The sequence below is a fragment of the Neophocaena asiaeorientalis genome, unplaced genomic scaffold, assembly GCF_003031525.2.
Source record: "Neophocaena asiaeorientalis asiaeorientalis breed wild unplaced genomic scaffold, Neophocaena_asiaeorientalis_V1.1 scaffold669, whole genome shotgun sequence".
NCBI classification, from domain to species: domain Eukaryota; kingdom Metazoa; phylum Chordata; class Mammalia; order Artiodactyla; family Phocoenidae; genus Neophocaena; species Neophocaena asiaeorientalis.
In genome coordinates, this window is record NW_020174694.1 from 687,985 (window position 1) to 700,442 (window position 12,458).

A 12,458-nucleotide genomic window follows, 5' to 3' on the forward strand; every position below is an offset into this window, starting at 1 on the left:
GGCGAGTGGGGGCTACTCTTCGTTGCGGTGCGTGGACTTCTTATTGTGGTGGCTTCTCTTGTTGTGGAGTATGGGCTCTAGGCACATGGGCTTCAGTAGTTGTGGTACACAGGCTCAGTAGTTGTGGCTCACGGACCTAGTTGCTCCACGACATGTGGGATCTTCGGAGACCAGGGCTCGAACCCATGTCCCCTGCAAGGGCAGGCGGATTCTTAGTCACTGCACCACCAGCGAAGTCCCTCAGTTTCATACTCTTGTAGACATCTTTCTTGGAACTTTGCCATGTGCTCTGGTCTGGATCAGTTGTTCTTACGCTCGTTACATTTGTCCTTCTGTGATCTTCCTTCACCTTCATCCTGGGAATACCCTTTGTCTTTTGTGTTGGGGAAATATAGTAAAAACAAAACCTACTGTCAAGCTAGAAAACTTCTTCACAAAGGTAGAAGAGAAAGAAGACAATTTTGTGATTGAATAATCAGTAAACCAGAATGTGATTCTCATCACAATCTGATAGAGATTGCAAGGAAGGAAATCTTACTCTGTTAACATGGGTAAGTGAATAAAATATATCACATTCATGTTTTCAAGAAAAATTGCTAAGTATCTTTATGACTGGGAGTAGAGTTTGCAATTTGGAGTCAATTGATCAGGAGTTAGGCCCAGGAAACTGGGAGATAGGGGTTTACCTTTATTGATGATTAAATTTCGTAGAGTTTGCTCTCAGGTCCTTGAGGAAACATTCCTGAATTTGTGAGATTGTTAAGTAGCTTATTTTATTTAGCATTTAACCTTCCCTGCGTCTCCAATTTTGAAAGAATCCCTTGTCCTTTACCTTCTGCTGGAGTACATTATTCACTAGTTTCCTAAGAAAGAATTTACATGTAAGATAAAATTATTGCTCTGAAAATGTCTGTATTCTACTTGATTGATTGAATTGAAAGTTGGACACTACTTTCCATCGAAATTATAAAAACATTGCTCCATTTTTGCCTTTTAGCTTCTACTGTTGCTGATAAATTTAAACTTGTTATGATTAACTTTCCTTTTTATGTTTCCTACGTATTCTGTCTGGAAGCTTATAGGGACCCACTTTTAATTCTCAACAGGGCAAAATTTTATAATGGTACATCTTTGTATAGGTCTCTTCATTATTTGAAGTACTTCATTTTCTACCTTGCATCATCACGGTTTTCTCTTTTTTTTGACGGGGGGGGGATCCTTATTTATTTGATGATGTACCTTTGGGACTGGTTCTCTGATTTTCCTAATTTTTCCATTTTTCTTAATCTTTCTGTGTTTTTTTTTTTACTTTTGGACAGACTTTCTCAATTTTATGTTTATATCTTTCCATTGAGTTTTTCCTTTTGCTGTATTTTTAATTTCCAAGTGTTCTTCCTGGTTCTCCGAATGTTCTTTTGTAGATTCTGTTTTTGTTTTATGAATGTAATACTTTTTTTTTTTTTGCTGATAAATAAATGGTAGTTTTTTTTAAAAAGTTACCTACACTGATAATGTTTATTGTCTCCAAGTTAGTTGCTTTTTATTTGTTGGATTTTGATCTCTTTCTTCATATATCTGGTTAATCTTTGGTCATCTGCTTTTATATCTGATGGAGAACTAAAATGCACATAGGAAATCCTGAGAGTTTGGGAGAGGCTGTTGAGTATGAACTCCACTACAGGATGATCTGTCTGTAACATTTTGTTGGGGGAAATCCTGTTGTATCTTGAGGTCTTTTTCTTGGGCTCGGTAGTTTGCTCAAAGAACAATCTTTAGTCTCTTGCCTGGAGGGGAATAATTTGGCTGTCCAGGTTCCTAGCCAGTCCAGGAGCAAGACTAGGGTAGGAATGGGAATGAAAAGGTCTCAGTATCCACATGCGGTCCGTTCAGGATTACCCTTGTATTCTTTTTAGTATTTTACCCTTTCCTGCGACTTACTTTTTGTGCCCAGGTTCACAGATTCTCTGCTTAAACCTTTTCAGAGAATAATTTTCCAGTCATCTGCCAGAGGTGGAGAGGGGAGATCTGGGGATCGAAATTTTAATCAACCCCCCCCCCCCCTTTTTTTTTTTTGGCCTTTCTTTTTGGCCCTGCTTCTAGGGATACCTAGTAACACCAGTTCCTTAATGGTACCTGGGAATTCTGTGGTATATATTGGTTTTGAGCTTCTTCCATTGCTGTTTCACAGTTCAGTTTTCTTGGGACGATACTAGGTCATTTGCCACTTGTCTGTCCTTTTTTCTAGCAGATAATTTCTATTGTCCTTGTCTCTTCTTTCATACCTCCCATATCTTTGCCTTTAAAAGTAAATAAAAGGAATCCCTTTGTTCTTATATTAGTGAGGCTTTAAGAGATAGTGAAAGTAGATGTCTGTGGTTAATGTCCATCTTTCTCAGGGAGTTTATTTTACCTTACACGCCTCTTTACAGCTTTTTTCAAACAAGCCATGTTATTTAATTTTTACAGCTTATTCAGATGATATCTAAATATTTAATTTCATTCTTCAGAAAAATTAGGTCTTTTCTCCGTCATGGTATATCTTTCCTCCTTTTTTATCACCTTACCCCTTACAGAGTAAAATGTTGACACTGTAAGTATCTACAGGTGGTCAGAGGTGGTTTAGGAATCACATTACTCATAGTAGTAGATTAGAGGGTCTCAGTATACATTCTAGCAAGGCTACATTAGCACAAGGCTATACTTAATTATTTGGACTTTATCTAAAATTGCCATTCAGTTTAATAGGTGCCAGAAAGTCTCTAAAATCCCTGTGGGTGAAGGATTTGAAAGAATCCAGGACAAAGTCTGTAGACATCTTTAAGCCTGACCGATTTGGATGTTTCATTTTCTTTGGCCTGTATACATGGTCTAGCATTTCATTGTTTCCTACCTTGTATCTTTACTCACTGCATGAATGGTGTCACTTATTAATACTTGTTGGATCATTTTTCTTTGTAAAAATCTCATGGGAATTTGCTTCTGTTCATTTATTTCTCTCTTTTAAAAAAATACAATTTTATTAGAAAAATGAATTAAAAATGAGAATGTCATATGAGAAGACAAACACATTTGCAGCGGGAATTCCCTGGCAGTCCAGTGGTTAGGACTTCGTGTTCTCACTGCTGAGGGCCCGGGTTCAGTCCCTGGTCAGGGAACTAAGATCCTGCAAGCCATGTGGCACAGCTAGAAAAAAAAAAAGAAAGAAAAGAGAAAAGAACATTTGCAGCTTATTTGTAGGTAATGGAGGGAAAGTTAAAAAATAATTTATTTTTTCCAGTGGTTTATCTTTACATTATGAAGAAATAACCAATGGCCCAAATTGTGTCATTCGAGGTGTTACAGCTAAGGGCCCTGTAAACTCTTGTCAAGGCAAGGTAAGCATTGTACATACATGTTATAATGCATGTTATTTCTTATATGGTAAAAATGAAATTGGAAATTTAAAATTGAATAACCTATTTTTGTGACAAGATGACAGTAATGTCAGGTTCTTAGGAATTAATCAGGATCATGTCACCCGACATACCATTACCATTTACATCTCTTGAGAAGACCAGCATATTTGCTGCTGTTGTTTGTTAAACGTTTATGAATTAAATATTCTCAGCTGTCTTCATTTTCATTCCAGTCTTTTTGCATTCAAAGCCGTTTACAACAGTTATCTAGTACTATGTTGCTTTTTTCTCTGTAAGTTTTTCCATTTTTCAATGTTTTTCTTAGAATAGGAACAAAAATATGAGAAACTTTAGCTCACTTCTGTAAAAGTATTCGGTTTGGTATTTGGATAAGGGAAGTGTTTTGGGAGGAATAAGGTTAGAGATAGTAAAGACAAACTCCAATAAGGTAATTTTTCAGTTAAGTATATAAAGTAGCTAATAGATTAATATGACTAATGTGAACACTATGGCTAGTAACTTAAGTATTATGTTACTTTTTTTCCATTGTATCATTACCTTCAATATATATTTTAAAAATTTTCCCTATCAAAATAATGTTTAAAATAGAGCATGTGAGTTTAAGTACTGTATACTGTACTGCATTGTATAACCTAGTCAAATTAAAGAGCAAGTTCTGTACATCTTTCTGAATTAAGCTTTTTCTGGAAAAAGAACTTGAAATGCGTGGAAAATTTGACTTTAGTAAGATAAACTTGCTAAAAAGATTTCTAGATTTTAAAAACCTTCTTATTTCGAAATAATTATGTTTTACAGAAGAGTTTCAGAGATGGTATAGAGAGTTCCCATATACTCTTCACCCAGCTTCCTCTACTAACATCTTATACAACTATTATATATTTATCCAAACTAAGAAGTTAACATTGATATAATACTATTAACAAAACTCTGGGCTTTAACATTTTCCCAGTTTTTCCACAATTATTTTTCTATTCCAGGATCTAATCTAGAACACTGCATTGTTTTTAGATATGTCTAGATATTGGGTTCTTTCCATTTCACTACTTTCCACATTTTTTATAGTGCCCATCCTAATTCTGATAATTATTCAGAGGTTATGCCTTTTGAATTCAAAGATAGTATTATCTATAAAGAAGGCAATATAAATCAGTTTTTTCACCTGCATCTCTTTCATACATATATATGATAATTTTAGTCAATATAAATTTGCTGAGTAGATTTCTATAATGGTATGAAAATGAAAAGCAAAAAGTAAATCAGAATTGAGGTAGTAAATTACTTAAGTATTTATTTAGGACTTGAATTTAATTAAAATAATTTTTCCAACAGAATTTTAATCTGAAGGTTATTTTTCCGGGTTTAAAAGAAGACTCACAGTTTCTGAAAATTACATTACTGCCAGGTAATATTACTTTAAGAAATATTCCTAATTACCTTTTAAATAATATTCTTATGATAAAATATAATGACACTTATAAAGGTGAAGTGTTTTTTTGGTTTGGTTATGGTACAAATCTTGAAAATACATTGAATGACAAACATAGTGCTAACGGAAATGACCAGTTAAAAATAAAAGACAGGAAAACGTTTAGAAAGACTTGAGTGAAGTTCTAAAAATAATCTTGGGAGAAAAATGTGAATATTGAAACTATATTGGGGAACTGTTCTTAAGGATATACTAATTAGACTTACGTTAGAACTGGATCTGTCTTTTTTCTGATATAACTAAATAACATTTTAAGAAGAAAAGTTTCTTATGCTTTTATGTTGTTAATTTGAATAATGATTTATCAACTCGTAAATGAAGTTGCAGTAAAGTTAGGGTAGAAAAAGCCAGCTAATTTGAGAATCAGTCTATTGTGGAGGTTCAAAGAGTATATTCTAGCATCGGCCCTTCTGCGTTTGAATTTAAGCTCTGACACTTACCAGTGAGGTACACTTGTTCTGTGCCTCGGTTTTCTCATGTGTAAAATGAGATAATACGTAATTCACAGGGTTTTTGTGAGGATTAAATGAGTTAATATGGGCAGCCCTTACTTTGCATGGTTTCGGTGGTAACTCAGTGGAGGATACACTTCCAATATGCATGAGTTCTCATTAACACAGTACTGTGCAGAGTGAGAAGTGCATATGCTGTACAACACATAGAACAGGACTTGTTATGAAAGTTTTAGCTCTAATATTAATAATACTGTGATCATATCTTTGTCCATATATGACCTTTTTTTTACTGGTTTTAATGAAAAGAAACAAAATAGCTATTTCCTTTCACAAATTCGTGTAGTTTGAGCTTTCCCTGAGGCATGAATTGATTTAGAAGTAAAGATTGGCCCATTGGTAGAAGTATAAGAAAAAATTGTTACGTGTTAATACTCACTTACAATGCTTTTATTTTAAGAGGTTAGCTAAAACGTATGGATTACTCAAATCTACTCAAAGGAAATTCTTATTAACCAGATAGTTCTAATATTTTTTTAGAATTTGCGAGTAAATGTGGTAAAGTAGGAAGTGGGACTGTGTAGTGATAATGGTCAAGAGGTTTCAAATTACAAAATTAGGATCTAACCTGAGTCTGCCATTTAGTAGCCATGTGACCTGGACAGAATACTTTATCTCTCTGGGTCCCAGTTTCCTCATCCATAAAATGGGGATAATAATATTACCTTCTTGATCAAGATCATTGTAAGGATTCTGAGAACAGAGTTGGCATATGGTAAAAACACTGTTCTTGGGCTTCCCTGGTGGCGCAGTGGTTGAGAGTCCGCCTGCCGATGCAGGGGACACGGGTTCGTGCCCCAGTCCGGGAGGATCCCACATGCCGCGGAGCGGCTGGGCCCGTGAGCCATGGCCGCTGAGCCTGCGCGTCCGGAGCCTGTGCTCTGCAACGGGAGGGGCCACAACAGTGAGAGGCCCGCGTACCGCAAAAAAAAAAAACAAAAAAAAACAAAAAAACACTGTTCTTTGATATAACTGTTCTTTGTAAACTTGTGTTCCCATTATTTAGCATAAATTGTATTTTAAAATATCAGTGTTTATAGGGCGCATCAGGTCATCTTGCTGCAGAAATAGAAACCCTCTTTTATTAGTTTAGAGGAAACTTGTGGTGCAGCTTGCTTAGGATATCAAAGTGTTGTGGGCAGTCTAACAAGTAAGTTATCTGGTTATGTCATTATATGAACTGATCCTTTGAACAAAATTACCTGAGACAGGTATGTAGTGTGCCTGAGAAATCAGTCTCATTGTGTAAAGTTAAAAGTAGTAAATAAAAAAGTAGTTTAATAAACTTTTATTTTTATTCTTGAATACTTTTTTCCAGGATCTTTTTAGTATTTCATGTTTGGGTGATTTCTAACGTGAGTTATCACCATGTCTTAGCTTGTTACATAAAACTAAGTCTAGACATCAAACATTTTAATATAATTGAGACCACTCTCATGATGTATAGAATATATGCATTTGGGGGATAGAAATGATTAAACATGGATATTTCTTTTTTCTCTCTTGGCATTATTTAAAAGATATTAAAACTTGAAATGTTAAAAGCTGTTTCTTTTGCTGTTTTAACATTTCAGTTTTAGAAACCTGAATCTCTATTTTATTATATAATTTTCTGGTAGGTCCCCCTCATCGATTGAAAGTGAAACCTGATTCTGAAATTTTAGTTATAGAAAATGGAACAGCTTTCCCATTTCAGGTAGAAGTTTTGGATGAATCAGACAATATAACAGCACAACCAAAATTGATTGTTCATTGTAAGGTAAGCTGTTATAAGAATATGTAGATTTTGAGTCCCGTGGTACTAAATGGAAATCACTAAATCACTATATCTTTTGGCTCCTTCATAGTAAGCCTTATATTATATCTAGATTGTATAATGATTATTCCATGGAGAAATTTTTGGGCTATCTCATTGTCAATAGTTTTCAGCATCCCTAAGCCAGTAATGATGCCAGCTGTGCCAAGTATTGGACTACAGATTCCTCTCTTCTCCTTCCTTAGTCCATCCTCCTCATTTCAGATGAAGTATTTAATTTATGAGTAGGATGATGGAAATATCCTTTAGGATTGGGAATGGATGGATAAATGAATATGAGTAAAAGAGCACAAAAAGGAAAGGAAAACCCAAATAGGTGGTGTTAAAAAAAGAAAGAATAATGGTTGAGGAAGTTGGTTTTTCTTCCAAAATCAACAAATTTTACCTAGAATTGTAGAAACTTACTCTTTTCATTCAGAAATTGTCTAGTATATTAGTGAATTATATTTATAGTTTTCTAATTTATAGCCGGAAATAGTAGCTGTACTAAATTGTTTGAAAATTTAAATAACAGTTATTGAATAATAAGTTACATTTGATTGAGGTCTTAAATTATTTTGTATGCTTCCCATAGTTTTCAGGTGCTCCAAACCTTCCACTCTATGTTGTGGATTGCAGTAGTTCTGGAACCAGTATTTTGTCAGGACCAGCAATTCAAGTTCAGAATATCAAAAAAGACCAGACGCTTAAAGCAAAAATTGAAATACCTGTAAGTTGTTACTGTTATTCATTGGTATTATATTGAGTCTTTATACAAATATTCTTTAACAGCTTTATAATATTTTATGTAAAGTTGTTTGACTTTTTAAAATGAGATATTTGTGATTCTTCTGGCCAGAGGGAAGAAAAGGCAAAAATGAAATGGTATAGTAAATAACATTTTGTATCAAATATTAGTAATTTTCTTGATCAAACCTTTTATAATATCTATAGCTATTATTGATTACATGTTCCTAAAATTTATTTTTTCCTATATTAAAATGTGACAATTATCAGTTCCATTTTATTCTCTTATTTCTTACAGTTTACACTTGTTTGTTAGAAAGTTTGGTAAATGTCCCTATGGAACCACCACTGAAGGAAGGATATATGAACATTTAATATGTGTGTATAATTAACAAAATAAATACATGGTTTTTCAGTAGTGTTTTCCTATAAAGAGATGCTGTGTTAATGTGCCAGTAGGATACTGGTTATTGGATATACATCATGGCTGAAGGTGAAGCCAGCCTAGAGAAGGACAGGCAGTTGATATAAGCATTTGGTTTCCTAAGATTGCTAAATGGGATAACAAATACTTATACAAGTAAAATACCTAAATGTGATTTCTTCATAATTGATACGGTTAGTAGATGATAAATTACCCGATCAGTTGATTAACCAATGTTTTTCCTATTAAGTATATATCAGCTAACATATCTTAAGCCTCAAAAGGGTAAAAGCTTTTATTTTTTTACATTAGAATGAAATGATTTGACTTTATTCTAATTCTTTTCTTTTGAAGCTGGTTATATTTGATAATCTTCAAATATTTGTTATGAATTTCCTTTTTTCAATAATGTGGGCAACATATTTTTGAGCATACCATCTTGCAAAAGATCAGGAGATTCAGGAAAAAGACTTGGAGTTAGGGAGAAATCTGGGCTTGAGAGCAAGAGAGCATTTACATGTAATTATGTAAATACTACAGAGCAGCAACAGGCAGAACACCAAGAGTCCTGGTCAGTTAAGACAAAGACCAAGGTATATCTTGTAACCTGCAGTTAGAACATATTATCCAAAAGCAGTGACTCTTAAGTTTGAACCAGACAAATAAGATGCGCTTATAATAGGGGATGGATTATTTGCCTGATACTCTGAGGTAGGAATTTTGAATATGTCATTGTTCATGTGAATGGGCTTCAGTAAAATGACTGGAACTGGATGAGGAAGGAGACATGAGTGAAATAGGATTGTAGAGGTATTTTAAGCTTAGACTTATGTGAATTTTTTGTATCCTGTGGAATGCACTACACCTAGATTCTGAAATAATTATGTAGTGTTTTAATTTTGTGTGCCTAAAATCAATTTATGTAGCACACAAGCTCATCGTTACTGATCTTTGGAACACTGATATGCCCATAACAAATTATAAATACGCCAGCTCAACCTTTAGGGGCATCTAGAGTCCTCATCTAGCTACAAGCAACTCTGTCCACTCACCCCAATGTAAAATGAATTGAAAAAGCTCTAGAAGCTCATTAAATAACATATTTTATTGCAATATTTATCTTTAATTTATGGAAAATTCTTAATTTATTACACCTTTATTTTTATTAATAAATGCTGGTCACCAAATCTGTGTCATATGATTAAAATTTCACAGGTTAGCAACACTTTTAAGTAAATTTACAAATAAAGGGGAAGGAAGTTCTTTTAAGTCCAAATATGCTAGTTTTTGGTTTTAAGAATGTGGCCCCTGTCATTATTTATAAGTTGATGGTATAAAATATGGAATTATTAATACTGTAGTATCCTCTTAATGAGAAAATCTATGAATGTTAACAGTATATAGGATGATCTCCCATAATGTTGGAAATAAATTCTTAAGCAATATGGAAGATTCACCATTAAAGCCAAAAACTGTGTTTTCAGTACACACGTCATTCAGTATATATTTGTGTTTTCCTCTCTTCCTAGAGTTGTAAAGATGTGGCACCTGTGGAGAAGACTATTAAGTTGCTTCCCAGTAGCCATGTTGCAAGATTACAGATATTCAGTGTAGAAGGACAAAAGGCAATCCAGATCAAACATCAGGATGAGGTTAATTGGATAGCAGGAGATATTATGCATAACCTTATTTTTCAAATGTATGATGAAGGAGAAAGAGAAATCCACTTAACATCAGCTTTAGCAGAGAAAATTAAAGTAAGTGTTTCAAACAGATTGTTTATTTGCAAGAATTCTGTTCATTTTCTTGCTTGGAAGACTCTGTACAAGTTTTATAGGCTATCCTCTAAGAAGCTTATCAAAGAAAAATAGTACTGTTATATAAAATCCCGGGCTAAATAAGATATTTTTTCATGCACTAGATTGAAATGTTGAATGATTCATGTGTGACAAATTCATGCTTAGAAAAATGATTTTGACACCTAAACAAAATTCCAGTCCTGATGAACTGTATTTCTATACTCAGAATCAAGATCACCACTTGACCAAAGCAGTGTTTGTCTGTTTTGTAAATTTTATTTATTTATTTATTTATTTATGGCCGTGTTGGGTCTTCGCTGTTCGCTGCTGCACACAGGCTTTCTCTGGTTGCGGTGAGCAGGGACTCTTTGTTGCGGTGCACGGGCTTCTCATTGTAGTGGCTTGTCTTTGTTGCAGAGCACAGGCTTCAGTAGTCATGGCTTGCAGGCTCTAGAGCGCAGGCTCAGTAGTTGTGGCGCACGGGCTTAGTTGCTCTGTGTCATGTGGGATCTTCCTGTACCAGGGATCGAACCTGTGTCACCTGCATTGGCAGGTAGATTCTTAACTACTGTGCCACCAGGGAAGTCCCCAACCAAAGCAGTGTTTTTGTAGCTATTCTGAAGGCACTAAATAAAAAGTCTGTTAAAGGAAAATGGTAAAACAGTATTGTTAACTACAGAGTCCTGATTTGGCCATTTGAAATTGGTATAGCAATCTCTGAAAGTGTGATCCTTAGACAATGCTTTTGTCAGTTCTCGGTAGCTTCAGATGGTCCTCATAGACCTGCCATCTAAATGTATCATTTGTACCTTAATAGGGTAAATCTATATGTTGAAACTTTAATAGCTCACTTAACAGAGAACCAAATCAAAATGGTTAGAGTTTTTTTAAAAATTAATTTTATTTATTTATTTATTTATTTTTGGCCATGCCATGTGTCTCGTGGGATCTTAGTTCCTTGACCAGGGATCGAACCTAGGCCCTCAGCAGTGAAAGTGTGGAGTCCTAACCACTGGACCACCAGGGAATTCCGCTCTTTTGCACTGCTGTATTCTGTAGCCATCCTGAGTCTCCAAATACAGGATCTGATATTTTAAAAGAATTGTTTACCAGGATTCAGCTGACAGTATTTTTTAAATCTTATTTGGAATAACCCTTGCTCCAGCCAGTTTATTTTCCTCTCCATAATGAGGGAAGGGAGGATTTCAAGATAAATAATCCTTATCCTGCTTGGAAGGGAGGCAAGCCATTTTTATCTCTATCAGCAGATTTGAAGGCAAGTAGTTTAAAAGTGGTACCAGCAGCCTAACTTATGAACTGATTCCTTGCTTTCTCATAATGTTTCCACAGTTTACTTTCATGTTAAGGGTAACGAGAAACATTGACTTCAGAGCCTTTTTCTGTATATAACCTTCTTTTTGCCATTCTATAAGCCCATGGCCAGCTTTTGACACATTTTGCCTCAATTCTAGTAGTTGTATATTTCTTGGGTTCCAAACATTTTAAAACATGCACCTTTATTGATAATAAAGGATATTAAATACTTTTATTAAATGTATATGCTTAAAGTGGTTTTGTAGTCTTTAGAGAATTCTCCAGTATTGAGGAAAGCCAACCCAAACTGACCTAGGAATTCATTGAAGAGAGAGCACAACTAGGGTGAGAGAAGAAAGCCTTTTTGTGTAACTCCTGCTTGCTGCTTCCATTATTTAAAAAAAAGGAAAAAAAGGTATGATAAAGAATAAAAATACGGTTTAAAAAGGTAACTAAGAGGACTCCCCTGGTGACACAGTCGTTAAGAATCCACCTGCCAATGCAGGGGACATGGGTTCGAGCCTTGGTCCTGGAAGATTCCATATGCCATGGAGCAGCTAAGCCTGTGTGCCACAACTGCTGAGCCCGCGCACTAGAGCCCGCGAGTGACAACTACTAAAGCCCGCGCGCCTAGCGCCCGTGCTCCGTAGCAAGAGAAGCCACCACAATGAGAAGCCTGTGCACCACAACGAAGAGTAGCCCCCACTAGCCGCAACTAGAGAAAGCCCGCGCGCAGCAGTGAAGACCCAACGCAGCCAAAAATAAACAAATAAATTAATTTTTTTTAAAAAGAGGTAGCTAAGAAAGAACAGCATAAACTAGGATTAAAATATTAGAATATCAATGATTTAAGAATCACAACTATAGAAGGCTAAAAGCATAAAGTTGAGGTTAAAATTCTTAAATAGAAAGGATTGGAAGTTTAAAAAGATAGTGTAGGGTAATCAACTTAAAAAATGGATCAG

The 12,458-nt window shown here is 35.0% G+C and overlaps 1 protein-coding gene across 1 annotated transcript in view; it reads left to right on the top strand.

The window, feature by feature from the left end:
- The window catches only part of SMCHD1 (structural maintenance of chromosomes flexible hinge domain containing 1), a 133,499-nt gene that overhangs the window by 58,064 nt on the left and 62,977 nt on the right, over window positions 1-12,458 (top strand). The window contains exons 21-25 of the mRNA XM_024758934.1: window positions 3,278-3,374; window positions 4,746-4,818; window positions 7,034-7,173; window positions 7,805-7,939; window positions 9,910-10,137. Of these exons, the coding sequence (XP_024614702.1) occupies window positions 3,278-3,374; window positions 4,746-4,818; window positions 7,034-7,173; window positions 7,805-7,939; window positions 9,910-10,137 (673 nt within the window). The remainder of the gene's footprint in view (window positions 1-3,277; window positions 3,375-4,745; window positions 4,819-7,033; window positions 7,174-7,804; window positions 7,940-9,909; window positions 10,138-12,458) is intronic.